The sequence below is a fragment of the Camellia sinensis genome, chromosome 5 (genome assembly GCF_055761805.1).
Source record: "Camellia sinensis isolate YWXY chromosome 5, ASM5576180v1, whole genome shotgun sequence".
In the NCBI taxonomy this organism is placed as follows: domain Eukaryota; kingdom Viridiplantae; phylum Streptophyta; class Magnoliopsida; order Ericales; family Theaceae; genus Camellia; species Camellia sinensis.
The window spans coordinates 114998485-115016123 of record NC_138965.1 but is presented as its reverse complement, the minus strand read 5'-3'; the positions used below and the strand labels follow the sequence as shown (position 1 = coordinate 115016123).

General features: G+C 37.1%; 1 protein-coding gene across 5 annotated transcripts; it reads left to right on the top strand.

Annotated features, from left to right (window-relative positions):
- The first annotated feature begins 1395 nt into the window (after positions 1–1395).
- On the top strand, positions 1396–17094 carry LOC114302103 (brefeldin A-inhibited guanine nucleotide-exchange protein 2-like). 5 transcript variants are annotated; one of them, XR_014330044.1, is made up of 13 exons: positions 1396–2825; positions 6165–6482; positions 6729–7074; positions 7161–7583; positions 7670–7962; positions 8546–8819; positions 10271–10770; positions 10903–11224; positions 11342–11723; positions 11853–12529; positions 14544–15190; positions 15651–15699; positions 16836–17094. XR_014330044.1 is itself a non-coding variant. In XM_082869628.1 (12 exons), exons 1-11 carry the CDS (start codon positions 1633–1635, stop codon positions 15156–15158), a joined length of 5343 nt encoding a protein of 1780 aa, XP_082725754.1. In that variant the 5' UTR covers positions 1396–1632; the 3' UTR covers positions 15159–15190; positions 16836–17094. The 5 variants fall into 5 exon arrangements, 4 of the variants coding, with proteins under 4 accessions (XP_082725754.1, XP_082725752.1, XP_082725753.1 ...); XM_082869628.1 differs by lacking the exon at positions 15651–15699; XM_082869626.1 differs by lacking the exon at positions 16836–17094 and having other exon boundaries at positions 15651–16116.
- The last annotated feature ends 545 nt before the right edge of the window (positions 17095–17639 follow it).

The window sequence follows — 17639 nt, the reverse complement described above, 5'->3', positions numbered from 1 at the left end:
AAACTAAAAAATATAGATAAATAATACATTTATTTTTTTCAATTCAAAATATATATTCAAGTTGAAAACTCTTTTTCAATTGAAAACACAAATAGAATATCTAAACAAATTAAAAACACAAATTTTACAAATTACTAGATATGCTCGAAGGTTGGTGGTTCAATTGCTGCCAAAAAAATCTCAAATCCGCTATTCGTCCAAAATTAGGCGGATTGAAAAAAATCAACTCGCAACTGTCCGTTCATCATTACGCATCCATCCAAAATGTTGTGAATCGGTTCGGTTCGATCGATTTGGACTGATTTGTATATCCGCTGCTCATCCATAATTTACGTTTTTTCTGAACATATTTGAAGCAGTGGTGTAAATTTGGCCTGGCTCATGTCGGGCCTCGCAGACTACTGCCAAAATTCAGGTCATCTGGGCCATGAAGTAGAAAATTAAGCCCAGACCCAGAGGATATCAAGCATTGGGCGGGCCAGTGGGCATGGGCTTGGACAGGCCTAAATATTTTTTTTTTAATTTTTTTCACCAAAATTTTATTATCTTCCATTAAAAATGACACTGGACCTCCAACGGTCCGGACGTTGAGTGGGCCTTGAGCGGGCCTTGAGCGGGGCAATGGGTCGAGCTTCAAAATGGCAGCCCAGACCCAGACACAAGGTCCCAAGTTGGACTCGAACCCAAACCTAACTGGACCTAATCGAGCCGGACCCACCCCATATCACGAATGAGTTTTGGGTTGCCCGCAAACCCCGAGCTATTTTTATATGAGTAATGTTAAGAATCTCGAATAATCTATCAAATTTTTTATCAAATCTCTTATATAAATATAAAACTTACACATATATAAATTTATGCAAATCTTACACTCATGTAAGAAATTTAATAAAATATCAAATAAATCATTTGAAATTCTAGCATTTCCCTTTTTCCACTCCTTGTTTGAAGCATAATTCGTCCAAAACCCGAAATAGAGGCCTCGTTTGGAAACAGACTAATTTAATAATTTTTTGGCTATTTAATTAAAAAGGTTGGTAAAAAAATTTTGTATATTTAGGATAATTTTTTGACTAATTATAAAAAGATGTACAAAAAATAAAGAGAAAAAATAATATTTGACTTTTTAATATGAATTATTGACTTTTTAATTAATTTAATAATTTTTTTGACTAATTACCTAAAAAAAAAAAAATAAGTCCCCAAATGGGGCGAGAGTACAGGTTCTAAAAGTCAAACGCCAAAGAGCAAGGATCCTCTAGAGTGATTTTTTCCTAAAGTTTTCTAGAGTGTTTCATTGTGTGGTTGAGATTTACTGGCAAGTCACATCAATTTTTCTAATGTGACTTGCCAGTAAATCTCAACCACACAATAGAACACTCTAGGAAACTTTAGGGAAATTTCACTCTAGAGGATCCCAAACGCGATCTGGACGTCTAACTTCTCTCTCTCTCTCCGCTCTCACTCAACGAACTTCAGACTTCACTGCGATCACCACCACCACCACTGATCCACCACAGCCGCCGAGGCAGCAGCTAACCTCATCATCCTGGCCGGGTCCTCTTCACCTCCTCCGAATAATCCCCTGATTTCACTCCCAGATCTGAACCCCACCTTACTCCGCCGCCGGAAATGGCTTCTCCGGAAGCCGATTCCGGCCTAAACCAAGTTCTCATCCCAGCCCTCGACAAGATCATCAAGAACGGCTCTTGGCTCAAGCACTCCAAGCTCGTCCACCAGTGCAAATCCGTCCTCGAAAGACTCAACTCTCCCTCCAATTCCACCCCCACCTCTCCCGACTCCTCCTCCTCCCTCCCCGGCGTCCTCCAGGACGCCTCCTCCGCCCTCGAACTCTCCCTCTCTGACTCCGAATTCATCCTCAGCCCCATCATCGCCGCCTGCTCCTCCGGCAACCTTAAGATCGCCGATCCCTCTCTCGATTGCATCCAAAAACTCATCTCTCACGGCTACCTCCGCGGCGAAGCCGATAATTCCTCCGGCGAAGGCCCCGAATCCAAGCTCTTGTCGAAACTCGTTGAATCGGTGTGTAAATGTTCTGAATTAAGCGACGAAGCGATCGAATTGTTGGTTTTGAAGACGTTGTTATCGGCTGTTACGTCGATTGCTTTGAGAATTCATGGAGATTGCTTGCTTCAGATTGTGAGGACTTGTTATGATGTGTATTTAGGGACTAAAAACCTCACGAATCAGACTACGGCTAAAGCGTCGCTGATTCAGATGCTTGTGATTGTGTTTAGGAGAATGGAGGCGGACTCGTCGACTGTCCCGGTGCAGCCGATTGTGGTGGCGGAGCTCATGGAGCCGCCGGAGAAGGCGGATTCCGACGAGTCCATGACAATGTTTGTGCAAGGGTTTATTACAAAAGTTATTCAGGAAATTGATGGGGTTTTGAATCCAGTGACGCCCGCGAGGTTGGGGTCGGGGGTATCAGTACATGACGGGGCGTTTGAGACCACCGCCACGGTAGAGTCCACGAATCCAGCAGATTTGTTGGATTCGACGGATAAGGATATGTTGGATGCAAAGTATTGGGAGATTAGTATGTATAAGACAGCGTTGGAGGGGCGAAAAGGGGAATTGGCGGATGGAGAGGGGGAAAGAGACGATGATTTGGAGGTTCAGATTGGGAATAAGCTGCGAAGGGATGCATTTTTAGTGTTTCGAGCTCTTTGTAAGCTATCTATGAAGACACCTCCAAAGGAGGCATTGGCGGATCCACAGTTGATGCGTGGAAAGATCGTGGCATTGGAGTTGCTGAAGATTTTGTTGGAGAATGCTGGAGCCATCTTCAGGACTAGTGAAAGGTACTTTTTGGATGCATTTTTAGGCGACCCTATTTTGTTACATTATGCTAGATTGTTTGAAATCCATTACTTGTTTAGTAGTTAATTTAACCTAGTGTTCAAGATTATAAATTTTAGTTTATGCACCTCTCTAACTTGTGTTGAAAATGGGTCTTAGGGTTCTCATAGTAGTCTTATAAGTTTTCTTAAGATGATTTTTGGTTTGAGGATGTAAATGGTGAGATATCATTGGGATAGAAGTGGAATAGGAGGTTTGGTGTTGTTCAATAGTGGTTGATTGGTTGTTAGGCAAATGACTGTCACTAATGATATGTTTGATCAAATGATTTGGTCATAAAATGCATACTGAAGTTGCATGAAGAATTTTTTAGCGTAATAGATTTGGGAGTTTTGAATAATATTGTTACTAGAACTGGATTTAAAAGCAGGAGAAGAGAAGGGTAATGGAAGAGTGAAACATTGTAAGAGTATTAAAGGAAACAAGAACTGGAAAGTGACGTGGAATCAAGTGTGAGGACAACCTACAAAATACATAACCTGGAATACTAAGAAAGCTTTATGAATTGAAGTGTAAGCATAGGGATAATTAGGGTGTTCATTAGCTTGTTATACATTGTTTGGTTTAAGCTCTTAAGAAAATTTGATAATGTAACATGGTATTAGAGTTATGGTTACAAGAGGTCTTGGATTCAATATTGTAATCTGTGTTTGTTTCACGTATAATTGTCATTGTGCATGTATGGTTGTGTACCATTTTCATTTTAGTTTATTTGCCTCTTCATGTGTTAGACAAGGTTCCACCATGTATGAGGATGTTAAATAGTTTGATATATAATATTAGGCCCTTGGCCTACTGTCCATGTGTTCTAGTCTAGAGAATTTTGTATGAAAAGTTACTATAATTATCTAAAGAGATAAAAAAAAAAGAACAAAAAAAGAAAAAAAAAAAAAAAGAATCTTAAGGGATTGTTTGGGATGACCTAAATAAGTGCACTTTTTGTCTTTTTACGAAAAGATGTACAGAAAAGTAGAGAGGTGATGTGATGGTAAAAAGATAAAAAATGGATTATTTTTGGGTTGCCAAACTTGGTGCGTATGGAAAAATAGCAAAAGAAGATCATGAAACAAAGAAAGCCTGATTAGAGGTGAAAAAATATATTTTAGCACACGTATGTAACAATAAAAGAGTATTAATGTGTAATATGTATAAAATATAAGAGTAACTTTTTCACAACTGTGATTTCGACCAATTTGTGAAATCTCTTATCGGTTCCAACGCCAACAAACCCAACCTTCTTCCCATCCCTCTTTCTATGTATTTACTTGTATTTTACACGGCGAATGTCACATCCCTCTTTCTCTCTAATACAAATCCAAAACATGTCATTGGCTGGACCACTACCATCAAACTCCCACCACCGAACTTGTTTACACCTCCTCCACAGTGCCACCCCCTTTTCGTTATTAAAACGAACCTGTTGATCTCTATTAACCATTTATACTGTTGAGTTTGATGTTGGTGCTGATGGGTTTGATGGTGGGTTTGGTATTGATGCAGTGGTGGCGTTGGAGCAGGGACACTGTTTGGTGGTGTGTTGGGGTACAGAGAAGGGTAAGGAGGTGGGGTAAGGGGGAAAAAGGTGATGACTAAAGAGCCCGGACATAGACACATAAATTTTCAAAAAATCAAGACGTTGTGGACAAAACATATATAATTTTATATATTTTAATATTATATATTTATTTTATGTCAAATATTTAATCTCCTCAAATTCATCAATCTTTAAAATATTATTCTGGTAAAAAAAATTACGTAAAAAAAAAAGTTGAGACACAATGTGTGTGATTCCTTCCAACATGTCCAATACGTGTCCAGAGCATGTCTATGTCTAACAAGTGTTGTACACCAGTATGTGACCTCCAGAGAGGGGTTCACGCTTCATAGGATGACAGTGGTTAGTGGTGGCGGTTGAGGGAGGGATGTGGCAGTGGTCAGTGCAAGGGGAAATAGGAAGGAGAGGCAGATTTTCCATGAGAGGAAAGGGAGAGATGATTAGATGTGGTAGAGTGTATGTAGTCGGTGAAAAAAATTTGCTAGCCTCACAAATTTTGTGGACATGACACATGAAACTGTGAAAAAATTAATTGGAAAATATAAATGGTGGGTGATGTTGAAGTGCAAAGAATACTCTTCTGTCGAATGCAACACCAAACCTAATTGTTAGGTAGTTGTGAAAGGGTGTTATTAAAGCTAATTATTCAATTATTTGTGGCTAGCATTGGCGAAGGTATGGATGGGGTTTTAGGGATTTGAAGGGTGTTATAAAAGGGGTCGAGTTTTGAGGTTTCAACGAGGCATGGAAAGGCACAAGTTTTGGGACTATTTGGAGCTAAGATCCAATAAAATGGTTTGATCCAAATTATGATCTGTGCTTGAACTGCTATGTCTCCTATGTCTAGCAAATTTTTGCGATTACCAAAATAGCCTTCACAAAACTCTTAGGAGATGGGAGATATATGATGGACCTGTGAGTATTGTAGAAGAGCAATAATAGGAATAAGTGAATTTCTTGTAGTCATGGCCAAGGTTATATGTACTCTTCTTGTTCCCAAGGGCATGGGATATATTTTTGACCCTCTGGTACTCTAATATATAGCAATGGAAGAAGAATACCATAATTGACGGTAACTAATTTTTTCCCTTCTTACATGGACACAAAGATGGAAACCTCGGTTTCCCATTGAATCTCATTTAATTTCAAGTTTGTATCATTTCTTGCTTCTCACATGAATAGCAAGATAGAATTCCCATTTTCAAACTGAATCCCATTGTGTTTAAAATACTCCTTAACTAAAATAAAAACATCATACGTTACAATCCTGTAAAAACAAAATGCATCTGTGCTTAATGGAAAAAATAAAATAAAATGCATTTATATATCAAGGACATCTCCAGGTACTTGTGCCCATCTTTCGAATACATATCCCTAAATTCATAAAGCTTGCGGAATTAAAGAGTTTTGATGCCTACACACACACACACACACATCCTGCAGTCCGTACTCATACTTGAGTCTGTAATTTTATTTGATAAGTATTGTGTTAAAGAAGAGGCACGAAGGGTTGCAACCTGTATACATAATATGGACAAATGACCTATATCATCTGTACCTCAAAACCTACTAAAAAATATGTACAAATGGATAATGCAATGCGGTTTCGTATAATTGTGACCGGAATATTTTCTGTCCTCTTGCTTCCTGGATTAAATATACTCTTTTTACTAATGAATTTTTCCTTTGCATTCACGGTCTTCTGAACTTTCTTGTGGTGGAACAGATTTTTAGGGGCCATTAAGCAATACTTGTGTCTGTCATTGTTGAAGAACAGTGCTTCAACCCTTCTGATTGTTTTCCAGCTTTCTTGCTCCATTTTCATGAGTCTGGTGTCGAGATTTAGAGCTGGATTGAAGGCAGAGATTGGAGTATTTTTGCCTATGATTGTTCTCAGAGTTTTAGAGAATGTTGCTCAACCTAATTTCCAGCAGAAGATGATAGTGCTTCGGTTTCTTGAGAAGCTTTGTGTTGATTCTCAGATCTTGGTTGACATATTCCTTAATTATGATTGTGATGTGAATTCAGCTAACATATTTGAGAGGTATGTTTCTAGGCAATCTTTTATTGTCCAGTTTTTGTTTATGATGCCATGACGCAGGAACCATTGACAATAATAAGCATTATTATTTACTGGCAGGCACATTGCTTGTCTTTCCTCTTAATAGTTATGATTGCATTGCTTTGATTATGACATTCTGAACTATGTATTCTCTCTTTTATTATTTTAATCTTTACGGAATGGTCACTGAACTATGTATTCTCTCTTTTATTATTTTAATCTTTACAGAATGGTCAATGGACTTCTTAAAACTGCTCAAGGTGTTCCACCTGGTGCTGCCACTACATTGTTGCCACCGCAGGAAGCAACCATGAAACTTGAAGCTATAAAGTGTTTAGTGGCAATTTTGAAGTCGATGGGCGACTGGGTGAACAAACAGTTGCGCATTCCGGATCCTCATTCCCTAAAGAAATTTGAAACAGTTGAGAATGGTTCTGACTCTGGGAGCCTTCCCATGGTGAATGGGAATGGAGATGAACCTGTTGAAGGATCAGATTCCCATTCTGAATCCCCCAGTGAAGTTTCTGATGTCTCAACAATTGGGCAACGCCGGGCATACAAACTTGAACTTCAGGTAGATGAGAATAAAATGTTCTCACTGCAAGACGCTAAGTTTTTCTCTGATTACTCCAATGAAATCTAATGTGAAATATATGGCAGGAAGGTATATCTCTCTTTAACCGAAAACCTAAAAAAGGTATCGAATTTCTGATAAACGCGAATAAGGTGGGGAATTCAGCAGAAGACATAGCAGCTTTTCTTAAAGATGCATCTGGTTTGAACAAGACTTTGATTGGTGATTATTTGGGGGAAAGGGAAGAGTTTTCACTGAAAGTAATGCATGCATACGTGGACTCCTTTGATTTTCAAGGTATGGAGTTTGATGATGCAATTAGAGCCTTTCTACAGGGCTTTAGGTTGCCTGGTGAGGCTCAGAAGATTGACCGTATCATGGAGAAGTTTGCTGAGCATTACTGTAAATGTAATCCAAAGGTTTTCACCAGTGCAGACACGGCCTATGTCCTTGGTTACTCTGTTATCATGCTGAATACGGATGCTCATAACCCTATGGTTAAGAACAAGGTATGTTTACGAACTGCATTTGAAGGGATTGGATTTCTGAACACAGAATCTTGAGCTCATTGTGATTTTGTCTGTAAATTATGCAGATGTCAGCTGATGATTTTATAAGAAACAATCGTGGCATAGATGATGGAAAAGATTTACCTGAGGAGTTCTTGAGATCATTATTTGAAAGAATATCAAGAAATGAGATTAAAATGAAAGAAGATGATTTTGCACCTCAACAAAAGCAGTCTACAAATTCAAACAGGATTTTAGGATTAGATAATATATTGAATATTGTGATTCGTAAACGGTGGGAAGATAAGGATATGGGGAGCAGTGATGAGCTGATGAGACACATGCAAGAACAATTTAAAGAAAAAGCTCGCAAATCTGAGTAAGAGACTATTCTTACGCGCTCCCAATGTATGAATGCTAGGTACCATCAGGCACTTATGTTACAGGGTTTACAACTGAACTCAACTTATCGCAAATACCCTGGGCTGGCTACACACTTTTTAAAGCCATGCCAATACACCCATAGTTGTCAAAGGTGTGCCTAGGCACCAAAAATTCCACACATCAAGTCTTGAAGCAAGGGCCTCATTCTTTGTCAAGCTAGGCCCAGATAATGCCCTTTGGCATGCTAGCTCTGGGCTCATTAGCTCAATAAATGATATAATCATTGAGAATTTAATCAAGGATATAGCTCTAAAAAGAGATGAAAGCTATCCACAAAGAAAAAAATAATTACTGGGTTCAGGGTTGAGAGAGAGAGAGAGAGAGAGGGAGAGAGATGAAAACAATTTAGCTTTAGAGTGGGAGGGATGATGAGATAAAGGTTAACGTAGCTGAAGCCAAGTACTTGCAATGTGGCCTACTTCGGTGTTTCTCTCTTCTTGTTAAGTGTGTCATTTTATCTTCTGTGAGAGACATCCTGATCTTCTTGTTGATATTGAATCGCTTTTCTCAATTTGTAGGTCAGTTTATTATGCAGCAACAGATGTTTTGATCCTTAGGTTCATGATTGAGGTGTGCTGGGCTCCTATGCTGGCTGCCTTTAGTGTTCCTCTTGACCAAAGTGATGATGAAGTAGTGATAGCCCAATGTTTGGAAGGTTTTCGTTACTCAATCCATGTTACATCAGTGATGTCCATGACGACTCATAGAGATGCTTTTCTGACTTCACTTGCAAAGTTTACCTCCCTCCACTCACCTGCAGATATCAAACAGAAAAACATAGATGCCATCAAGGTTGGTATTTCACTCTGATGTATGTCCATACTGGAATAGAATTAAGCTGTAGCGTTTTATTTACTTGGAGTGCTTTTTATCTTTAAAATAAAGCTTTATGCTTTATGCTTTATCCTTTATCTTCAAATAAAGGTGAAATTCAAAAGAAACAAAGTTAATGTAAAAGAGGGAAAATAATACCAAAGAAGGTTGAGACACCTTCATGACAACAAGAGGAATAAAAGGAAAAATAAGTAAGGAATAAAGAAACACTATGAATTTCTCAACCAAACTTAAGGAAGGGCTTGCTCCTTGCTTTCACCTCCGTACTGAAGTGGCTGTTATGATATTGTGAATTGCAATTAGTGATCGTTTATTGATTCATCTGCAGACTTAAGTTGGCTAATAACTGGGATAAGGTTTTGTCCTCTGTTTCATATGAGCCTCTCATTCCTTCCTTTTGAATGCATGCAAGAACTTAGTTTCTGTGTGACATCTGATTTTGGCATGGAAGCATTCACTATAAGGGCTTATGAGAAGACAATTTTTGAATGTTTGAGATTGGCTACTTATGGATGATAAATCTATCTTAGAGACATAAGGCATAACTCTGATTGAAATTGTTACACGGTTGTGGGTAGAACCCAACCCCAAAAGCTAGCTATTGAGGTGAGGGTGCCCTCACGCTTATATGCTTAACATTACTTTAGTACCCAGGCGATGTGAGACTTCGCTTCACACCCTCCCTCATGCTTAGTGTACTCACTTGGCAGCACCTGCGGTGTGCAAGCCAGGGATATGCACCCTACCCATCCCTGAGTACTTCAACTCTGATACCATGTTACACGGTTTTGGGTAGAACTCAACCCCAAAAGCTAGCTATTGAGGTGAGGGTGCCTTCACGCTTATATGCTTAACATTACTTTACTACTCCAGTGATGTGGTACTCGCTTGACAGAAATAACTCTTTGTTGTGTGCAAGCAAAGTGATTAACTTGTATAGAAGAAATAAAGGTTTTTTTTTGAAAGAAAGGTGGACTAACATTGGATGCTCTTTAGCTTTTAAAATCTTGCATGTATCAAAGTTTGGGACTAACAGATTCTGGTGTAGGTTTAAATGTAAGAATGCACACTATAACTAACGAAGATAATTTTAGTAAACAATGAAGCAAAACTGTTGGTCATCACAAGAACCATGCAAGGTTGTAGTTTGTTTGTGACATGAAGTAATACAAATATTTTGAAAATGGTTAAAATGCCAAGGAACCTGTTCCTTGACATTGAGAACACAGAAAAACTTGTTTATATATTATCTGCTCACTCATATATGTTCAATGAATAATTGCATATGAAATTCCAGGATTTAATTTACTAAAATCATTTCAATAGCTAATAAATTTTCTGACTCTGATTAAATTGCTTTTCGCTTATGAAACTGGCATTGTGATTTGGCATTCTTCATTGTTCAACAGGCAATAGTTACAATTGCAGATGAAGATGGGAATTACTTACAGGATGCCTGGGAGCATATTTTGACGTGTGTTTCTCGGTTTGAGCATTTGCATCTCTTGGGAGAGGGTGCTCCTCCAGATGCAACTTTCTTTGCTACTACTCAGAATGAGTTGGAAAAATCAAAACAAACAAAGTCAAATATCCTTCCTGTCCTAAAAAAGAAGGGACCTGGGAGGCTTCAGTATGCTGCTGCGGCTGTGAGAAGGGGTTCATATGATAGTGCTGGTATTGGTGGCAATGCTTCTGGAGGAATTACACCTGAACAGATGAGCAATTTAGTGTCCAACTTAAACATGTTGGAACAAGTTGGTGACATGAATCGCATATTTACACGGAGTCAAAAGTTAAACAGTGAGGCGGTGGTTGACTTTGTCAAGGCCCTTTGTAAGGTCTCTATGGAAGAATTGCGATCTACCTCTGATCCACGCGTCTTCAGCCTCACAAAGATGGTCGAGATTGCGTATGAATCATCTTCACTTTGTCTTGTTCCTCTCTTGGGTATTCTTTGTCAATGATTTTATGTTTATAGAATTATTAAACTGCTTTTAAAGCAATTGCGAAGATACTATGTGATTTCTTTTCTTTTGAACAGGCACTATAACATGAACCGTATTCGACTTGTGTGGTCAAGCATCTGGCATGTACTCTCTGAGTTTTTTGTTACCATTGGCTGTTCTGAGAATCTTTCAATTGCAATTTTTGCAATGGATTCTTTGCGCCAGTTATCAATGAAATTTTTGGAACGGGAAGAGTTGGCTAATTATAATTTTCAGAATGAGTTCATGAAGCCTTTTGTAATCGTTATGCGCAAAAGTGATGCTGTTGAAATCAGAGAATTAATCATCAGATGTGTCTCACAAATGGTTTTGTCTCGTGTCAATAATGTCAAATCAGGATGGAAGAGCATGTTTATGGTATTGAAATCGTCCCAGTCTCTCATTCTCAACCTCATCTATTTTTAAATTCATGTATTAAACCCATGTTGCTAAGCACATTGCCATTGAGTTTATCATGATGTGATCATTTTTCAGGTCTTCACAACTGCAGCTTACGATGACCACAAAAATATTGTACTGTTGGCTTTTGAAATAATTGAGAAGATTGTGCGAGACTATTTTCCGTATATTACTGAGACTGAAAGCACTACTTTTACAGATTGCGTGAATTGCCTGATTGCATTCACTAATACTAGGTTCAGCAAAGGCATTAGTCTCAATGCTATTGCTTTCCTTCGGTTCTGTGCGGCAAAACTTGCTGAAGGAGATCTAGGATCCTCATCAAGGAATAAGGAGAAGGAAGCTTCTGGAAAGATTTATCCATCTTCTCCTCAAAATGGAAAAGATAGAAAACAGAACAATGGAGACTTGACAGTAAAGGATGATCATCTCTATTTTTGGTTCCCCTTGTTAGCTGGTGAGGAAAATGTTTGACTCTGTTTATTGTGGTAATCAAGTTTTCAAAACAAATTCTCTTTAAGATATTTGATGTATAATTGTTCTTTAGATTTGGACTCAAATATGCATTTTGCTGTTCCTTGCCCAGGTTTGTCAGAACTTAGCTTTGACCCAAGGGCTGAAATCAGAAAGAGTGCCCTACAAGTACTCTTTGAGACTTTGCGCAATCATGGTCATCTCTTTTCTTTACCTTTGTGGGAAAGGGTGTTTGAATCAGTCCTATTTCCTATATTTGATTATGTACGGCATGCTATTGATCCTTCTGGTGGAGGCTCACCTGATCAGGGGATCGATGGTGATATGGGTGAGCTTGACCATGACGCATGGCTCTATGAGACATGTACATTAGCCCTCCAACTAGTTGTAGATCTTTTCGTCAAGTTTTATAACACTGTCAATCCACTTTTATGGAAAGTACTGATGCTACTGGTAAGTTTTATCAAGAGGCCTCACCAAAGCCTAGCTGGTATTGGTATTGCTGCATTTGTTCGTTTGATGAGCAATGCTGGGGATCTGTTTTCTGATGACAAGTGGCTAGAAGTAGTTTTGTCACTTAAAGAAGCAGCCAACACAACGCTTCCTGATTTCTCTTATATTGTTAATGGAGTATGGAGCAATGAAGAAGCTTTATCTCGACAGAATAATAATGACACTACTGGTTCTGGTATGCCCGATGATGACTCAGAGGACTTGAGGAGCCAGAGTCTTTATGCTGCTCTCTCTGATGCTAAGTGCCGAGCTGCTGTACAACTTCTACTAATTCAGGTAGAAAAATATCTTCCTTTAGTTCTGGATATTGTGTGAATTATTCTTTCTTTACATGTATTTGTATTCATGTATGTGGCATGAGCTCAGTTAACTGGTAAATTATATATGTCTTTGCATTCTGCAATTATGAACTTGTTCAATCCAAGTGAGAGTGGTTACATGGTGAACTACTGGTTTTACAGAAGGCCTAGGACTACCAAGTACTTGTGTCTAAGAAGCACGGACAGAGACATGAACACAAACACTGAGGTTTTGAAAAAATTAAGATATGGGGACACGGCAGGAATATGGCAAAAAGAAAGAAATAAATTATTTACTATGTATATGAATATAAATTTAGGGCACAAAGATATAAGAGGCATCAATGTATATGTGGGTGTCTTTTGTTTTCATGTATTTTACTTTAACCTTAAATCATCTTTCTAAAATTATAAAAAAGGTGTGCCCAAACACGCGTGTCCCTAAAGTGTTCTACAAAAAAATATCCATTAAAAAAATTGACACCCCAAGTTGCATGTTAGAGATGTGGACATGTGTATCCCTGGTGTGTCGGTATCCCAACACAAACACAACAGCCATTTTGTAGTGTTGGTGCTTCATAGATGATTGTCATTATGATTTTGGATATGTTTGGTTAGGATTTGTGGAGTGATTTTGGGGAAATTTTTCTAAAAAATTTGTTTGATTTGTAAATTTTCTAAAACAATTTTCAAAATCACTCTCTTACCTATCAATCAATCACTTTCTCTCTCTCCTTTCTCTTTCTCAATCACTTTTTCTCTCACATACATCTACTCAATTATAACAAAATATCAGATCATTCCAAACTCCAAAACTCCAAAACTACTTTCAAAATACACAACCAAACAAACTAAAAAAATTTCTAAACTCTCTCCCCAAAATAATTTTTAAAAACTACTCTCCCAAAACCAAACCAAATATACTCTTTATTTTTTCTCTTTTGATATTCTTTAAGAACTTAAATTAAGAAATATATTTGGGGCAGGGCACTCTGGAAGCCAAATACCCGACCTACCAAAGGTTTAGCTTTTGAATGACTCTTGGGAACCACTCATGCAGAAGTTGTGGTGGGGTTGTGAGAAATCAGAGACAATGAAGTGATTGCGTTAGTGTGAGACAGAAACTTCAGTTTGATTATCTCCCTTTGATGGAACTTTTATGGGAGCAATTAATCACTTCAACAGTATGAGAACTTGTATAACTATTTTTTTTTTTTAAAAAAAAAAAAAAAAGGAATACATACTTTTCAACCGAATATATGACAAAATATTATCTGATCCAGATGATGTAAAATATTTAACGTTTTTCATGAATGCATGCATGATGATGTTCCCTTCGAAAACTATAAGTGATATTCTCATGTAGCCATGTTTGACATAGGTTCACTGACAAGATTGAAGTTGTGATTATTTAACTTGGAAATGTGGAGAGAAGCCTTTGAACTAAAAGGTATAAACTAGGTCTCAGACAGAACCCATGGAATTTTAAACAAAATATGGAAGTGAGTGATTAAAGCTGATGTACAAGAAACTTAAGGTGCAGTTATAGAAAGGGACACAAATTTGTCAGGATTTTGCCTGTTTGATTGAAGAGGTATGGATGGAGTTGTGAAATTCCCTTTTCAACTTGCCATAGTAAAATGCTAGAATGGAAAAAATATGGTATGTTATTGATAGCATGGTATGAATTTTTTTATTGAATATGATGAACAATTCAGTTTAAAATAACAAGAAATGTAAAAGATATGGATTTAAAGAGGAACATGCATAATGCAATGCTGGGTTTGATATCCCCCTTCTTTGCTAAGCCGGTCAATTTATAATTTTAACGAAGTTCAATAATGTTAATGAAAAATATTTCTTCTTTGAGAGAGGAACTTGACATAGTTTGCCAACTGTCCTCTGAACGTGTTTGAGTCTCCATTTTAAATTTGTTATATAACTAGTTTTAGCAAACTGGATTTGAGATTTTTCTCATTATATTTTTGCAGGCGGTGATGGAGATGTACAACATGTATAGACCACAGCTTTCAGCCAAAAACATCTTAGCCCTATTTGATGCTTTGCATGCTATTGCATTTCATGCTCACAAGATAAACAGCGATATTACATTACGTTCAAAGCTACAAGAGCTTGGGTCCATAACCCAAATGCAAGACCCGCCACTTTTGCGTCTTGAAAATGAGTCTTTTCAAATTTGCCTGACATTTTTACAGAATCTTGTACTTGATAGGCCTGAAAAATATGAAGAGGACGAAGTGGAGTCTTTCCTCATTGACCTTTGCCGAGAGGTTCTACAGTTCTATGTTGAAATTGCACGTTCTGAAAAGATGTCCGAGTCATCTGTTGGTGGTGGGTTCCCCCACTGGTTGATTCCTTTAGGTTCTGGTAAACGGAGAGAATTGGCTGCACGTGCACCTCTTGTTGTCACGACGCTCCAAACCATATGTGGTTTGGGAGATTCTTCATTTGAGAAGAACTTGTCTCTGCTCTTTCCCTTACTCTCGAGTTTGATAAGTTGTGAGCATGGGTCCAATGAGGTTCAGGTTGCCCTTAGTGAAATGCTGAGCTCACCAGTGGGTCCTGTTTTGCTCCGATCGTGTTAATCTTGGTGCGACTTGGCCTCAAGTCTTGAGAGGTATGATATTATTATCCCCCACTTGCAGTTCTCTATTTCTTCTATTCTTCTATCCAATTTGTAATATTCCCTTTTTTTTTTTTTGGAAATATAGTTTGATAGTGTATGAAGAGTTAGCATTGGTTTTTGATTACCAAGTGCTTCTGAACCTTCTGTGGTTTATTCAGGGCACTTAGTTTTTTAGAAATGCACAGTTGTTACCAGGAATTTTCATGTTGTATGTGATGTTTTTCTTCTGGATATTTTCAGAACAATAATTCCATGTAAAAAGAATTGCTTATTCAGCATTGAAGTCACATGTTATCTTCAAAATCTGATTATGTAGTGATTATTATAATTTTTGGTAGTGTGGCTAATTAGGAATACGAGTTCATTTAGTTTTTTTAATCTCTAGGTAGTGATGGGAGAGATTCTCCATTTCTTTTTTTAACTATTATTATTATTATTTTACAATCGATAGGAGGGGCAGAGGAGAGGAGAAGCTGCACGGTATGGTGATTGATTTGTAGGTATGCTTATTGTGCCTGCAACTACCCTCTGATGTTTCATTTGATGGAATGATGGAAATTCATTTTGGGTTGAGATGTGGTTGTTGATTGTAAAAAGGAATATTAAGTTTGGTTAAATTTGACTGATGTCCTTTGATGTCATATTTACCTTTCTGATTAGGGATAATGCTAAAGTTGCATCGCACAAGAATGTACAGATGATTGATTGTGATCATGCTTATCAAATCCCTAATCAGATTGTTGGATCTTAAAATCTTATGATCTCAGTCAGTTTAATCAAATGATTTGGATTATATTAGAATTTTAAGTTTATGTAAAATCTTAGTAACTATGATTCTAGTCATGAAATTATGTAGAATTATACCACCGCCATTGTTTTATGTATTTTGTGTATGCATATAGAAATTTTGATTAGAAGTTCTATCTCCAAATGTCTCCTCTTATTAGAACTTTCATACGGAGCTTCAAAGAGAATGTGAGACTATTTATATAAATGATTTCTTCAAATTATATGAATCAAAATGTTTGGAGGGAGAATTGGGAATTTAAATCAAATTGATTGGAAGAGGAATTGAGAATTTGATTTTTCTCGAAAATCAATTTTAATAACCATTTATAAATTGTCATTAATAAACCGTGTTAGGAAATTGCTAATTCCAACAAGTAAACGTCATTTTTTATTCGGATTGGGTTAATGTTACGATATTTGGGATTGGAAAAAGGAAATTTGAGCTGATCGAGCATTTATTACTTGGGCTCTTCATATGATCTTATGTATGGTTTTATCAACATCCATTGTGTTGGAATAAATTCATGACTAAAGTATATATAATCCGAAGGAGTTGGCTGAATAGTAAAAAATTGAAGATAAGATTTTAGATCTTAAGTTTAAGTTACAGAAATGGTTACTGGAGGTTTACCTAATTTGTTAACTTATAAAACTTTGAGATTATTCGAGATGTGTGCAAACTGACTTGGACACTTAAAAAAAAAGCTTAAGTCTAGGTATAATTGTCTTGCTACATAGTGTTTTGTTTTTTTGGATGAATAAAGCTACATAGTGTTGTTTGGTTTGATGTACTAAAATTAATGTTCAAACTTAGATACCTAAATTCCTTTTTGTTTTGTTTACATAGTTACTCTATTCCTGCTATAAACTCTGTGATCACCTTTCAATGGATTTCCTGCCATGCGGAGTTGGGCAATGGTGACAGAGAGGGCATCGATGGCAACAATGGACGTTGATGCAGATTTTGTTTAGTTTGATGCAGATCTAATCTAACTTTTCAAATCTCATCTATGAGAAGATCGGTGATTTTTCATAAATCATAACTGATTTTTTGACGGAATTGTTATTTTTTTGTTTTATTCTTTAGTTGTTTGTTTGGTCTTTTAGGGTCTTGTTGTTTGCTTTATTTTAATATAATTGCTTTTCATGTTCTTAAATAAAATAAAAAAAATAAAAATAAATTTTACGTTTGGATCATGGATTTGGATAGTAATTTGAAAAGAAAAAGAGAAAAAATGAGTGCAATATAGGTGAAATGTAATTATATTTTATTAATATTTTATCTACTTCTCTTTTTATTTTCAAATTCTTACCTAAATTTATAATCCAAACAAAGCCTAACAGTTGACGTCAGTCTGATAGCCATTTTCATATTAGTGGCTTAACTTGATCTAATTAGTCATCACATTCTTCTCTTTCACAGTGTGGACTCAATCCTTGTGTGGAGTATTAATCATATTGTCATTTTCAGTTGAATGTGGAATGGATAAGCTAGGCTTGACTTTATGAGCACAAGCCTTGGAGCAGTGATAAAACTTTGTAGTATTGTGATTTGAACGTTACGGATTTAAATTACAAAAATAATCTCTATCAAGGTAAGAATATGTACATCTCTGAACTTTTATAAATCTGTAGTGGGGCCAGAGCCTTG

Coding starts and splice junctions, on each gene's coding strand:
- LOC114302103 (XM_082869628.1), top strand. CDS start 1,633: ATGGCTTCTCCGGAAGCCGATTCCGGCCTAAACCAAGTTCTCATCCCA. Junction 7,584..7,669: donor ACCCTATGGTTAAGAACAAG/GTATGTTTACGA, acceptor TAAATTATGCAG/ATGTCAGCTGATGATTTTAT. Junction 7,963..8,545: donor GAAAAAGCTCGCAAATCTGA/GTAAGAGACTAT, acceptor CTCAATTTGTAG/GTCAGTTTATTATGCAGCAA.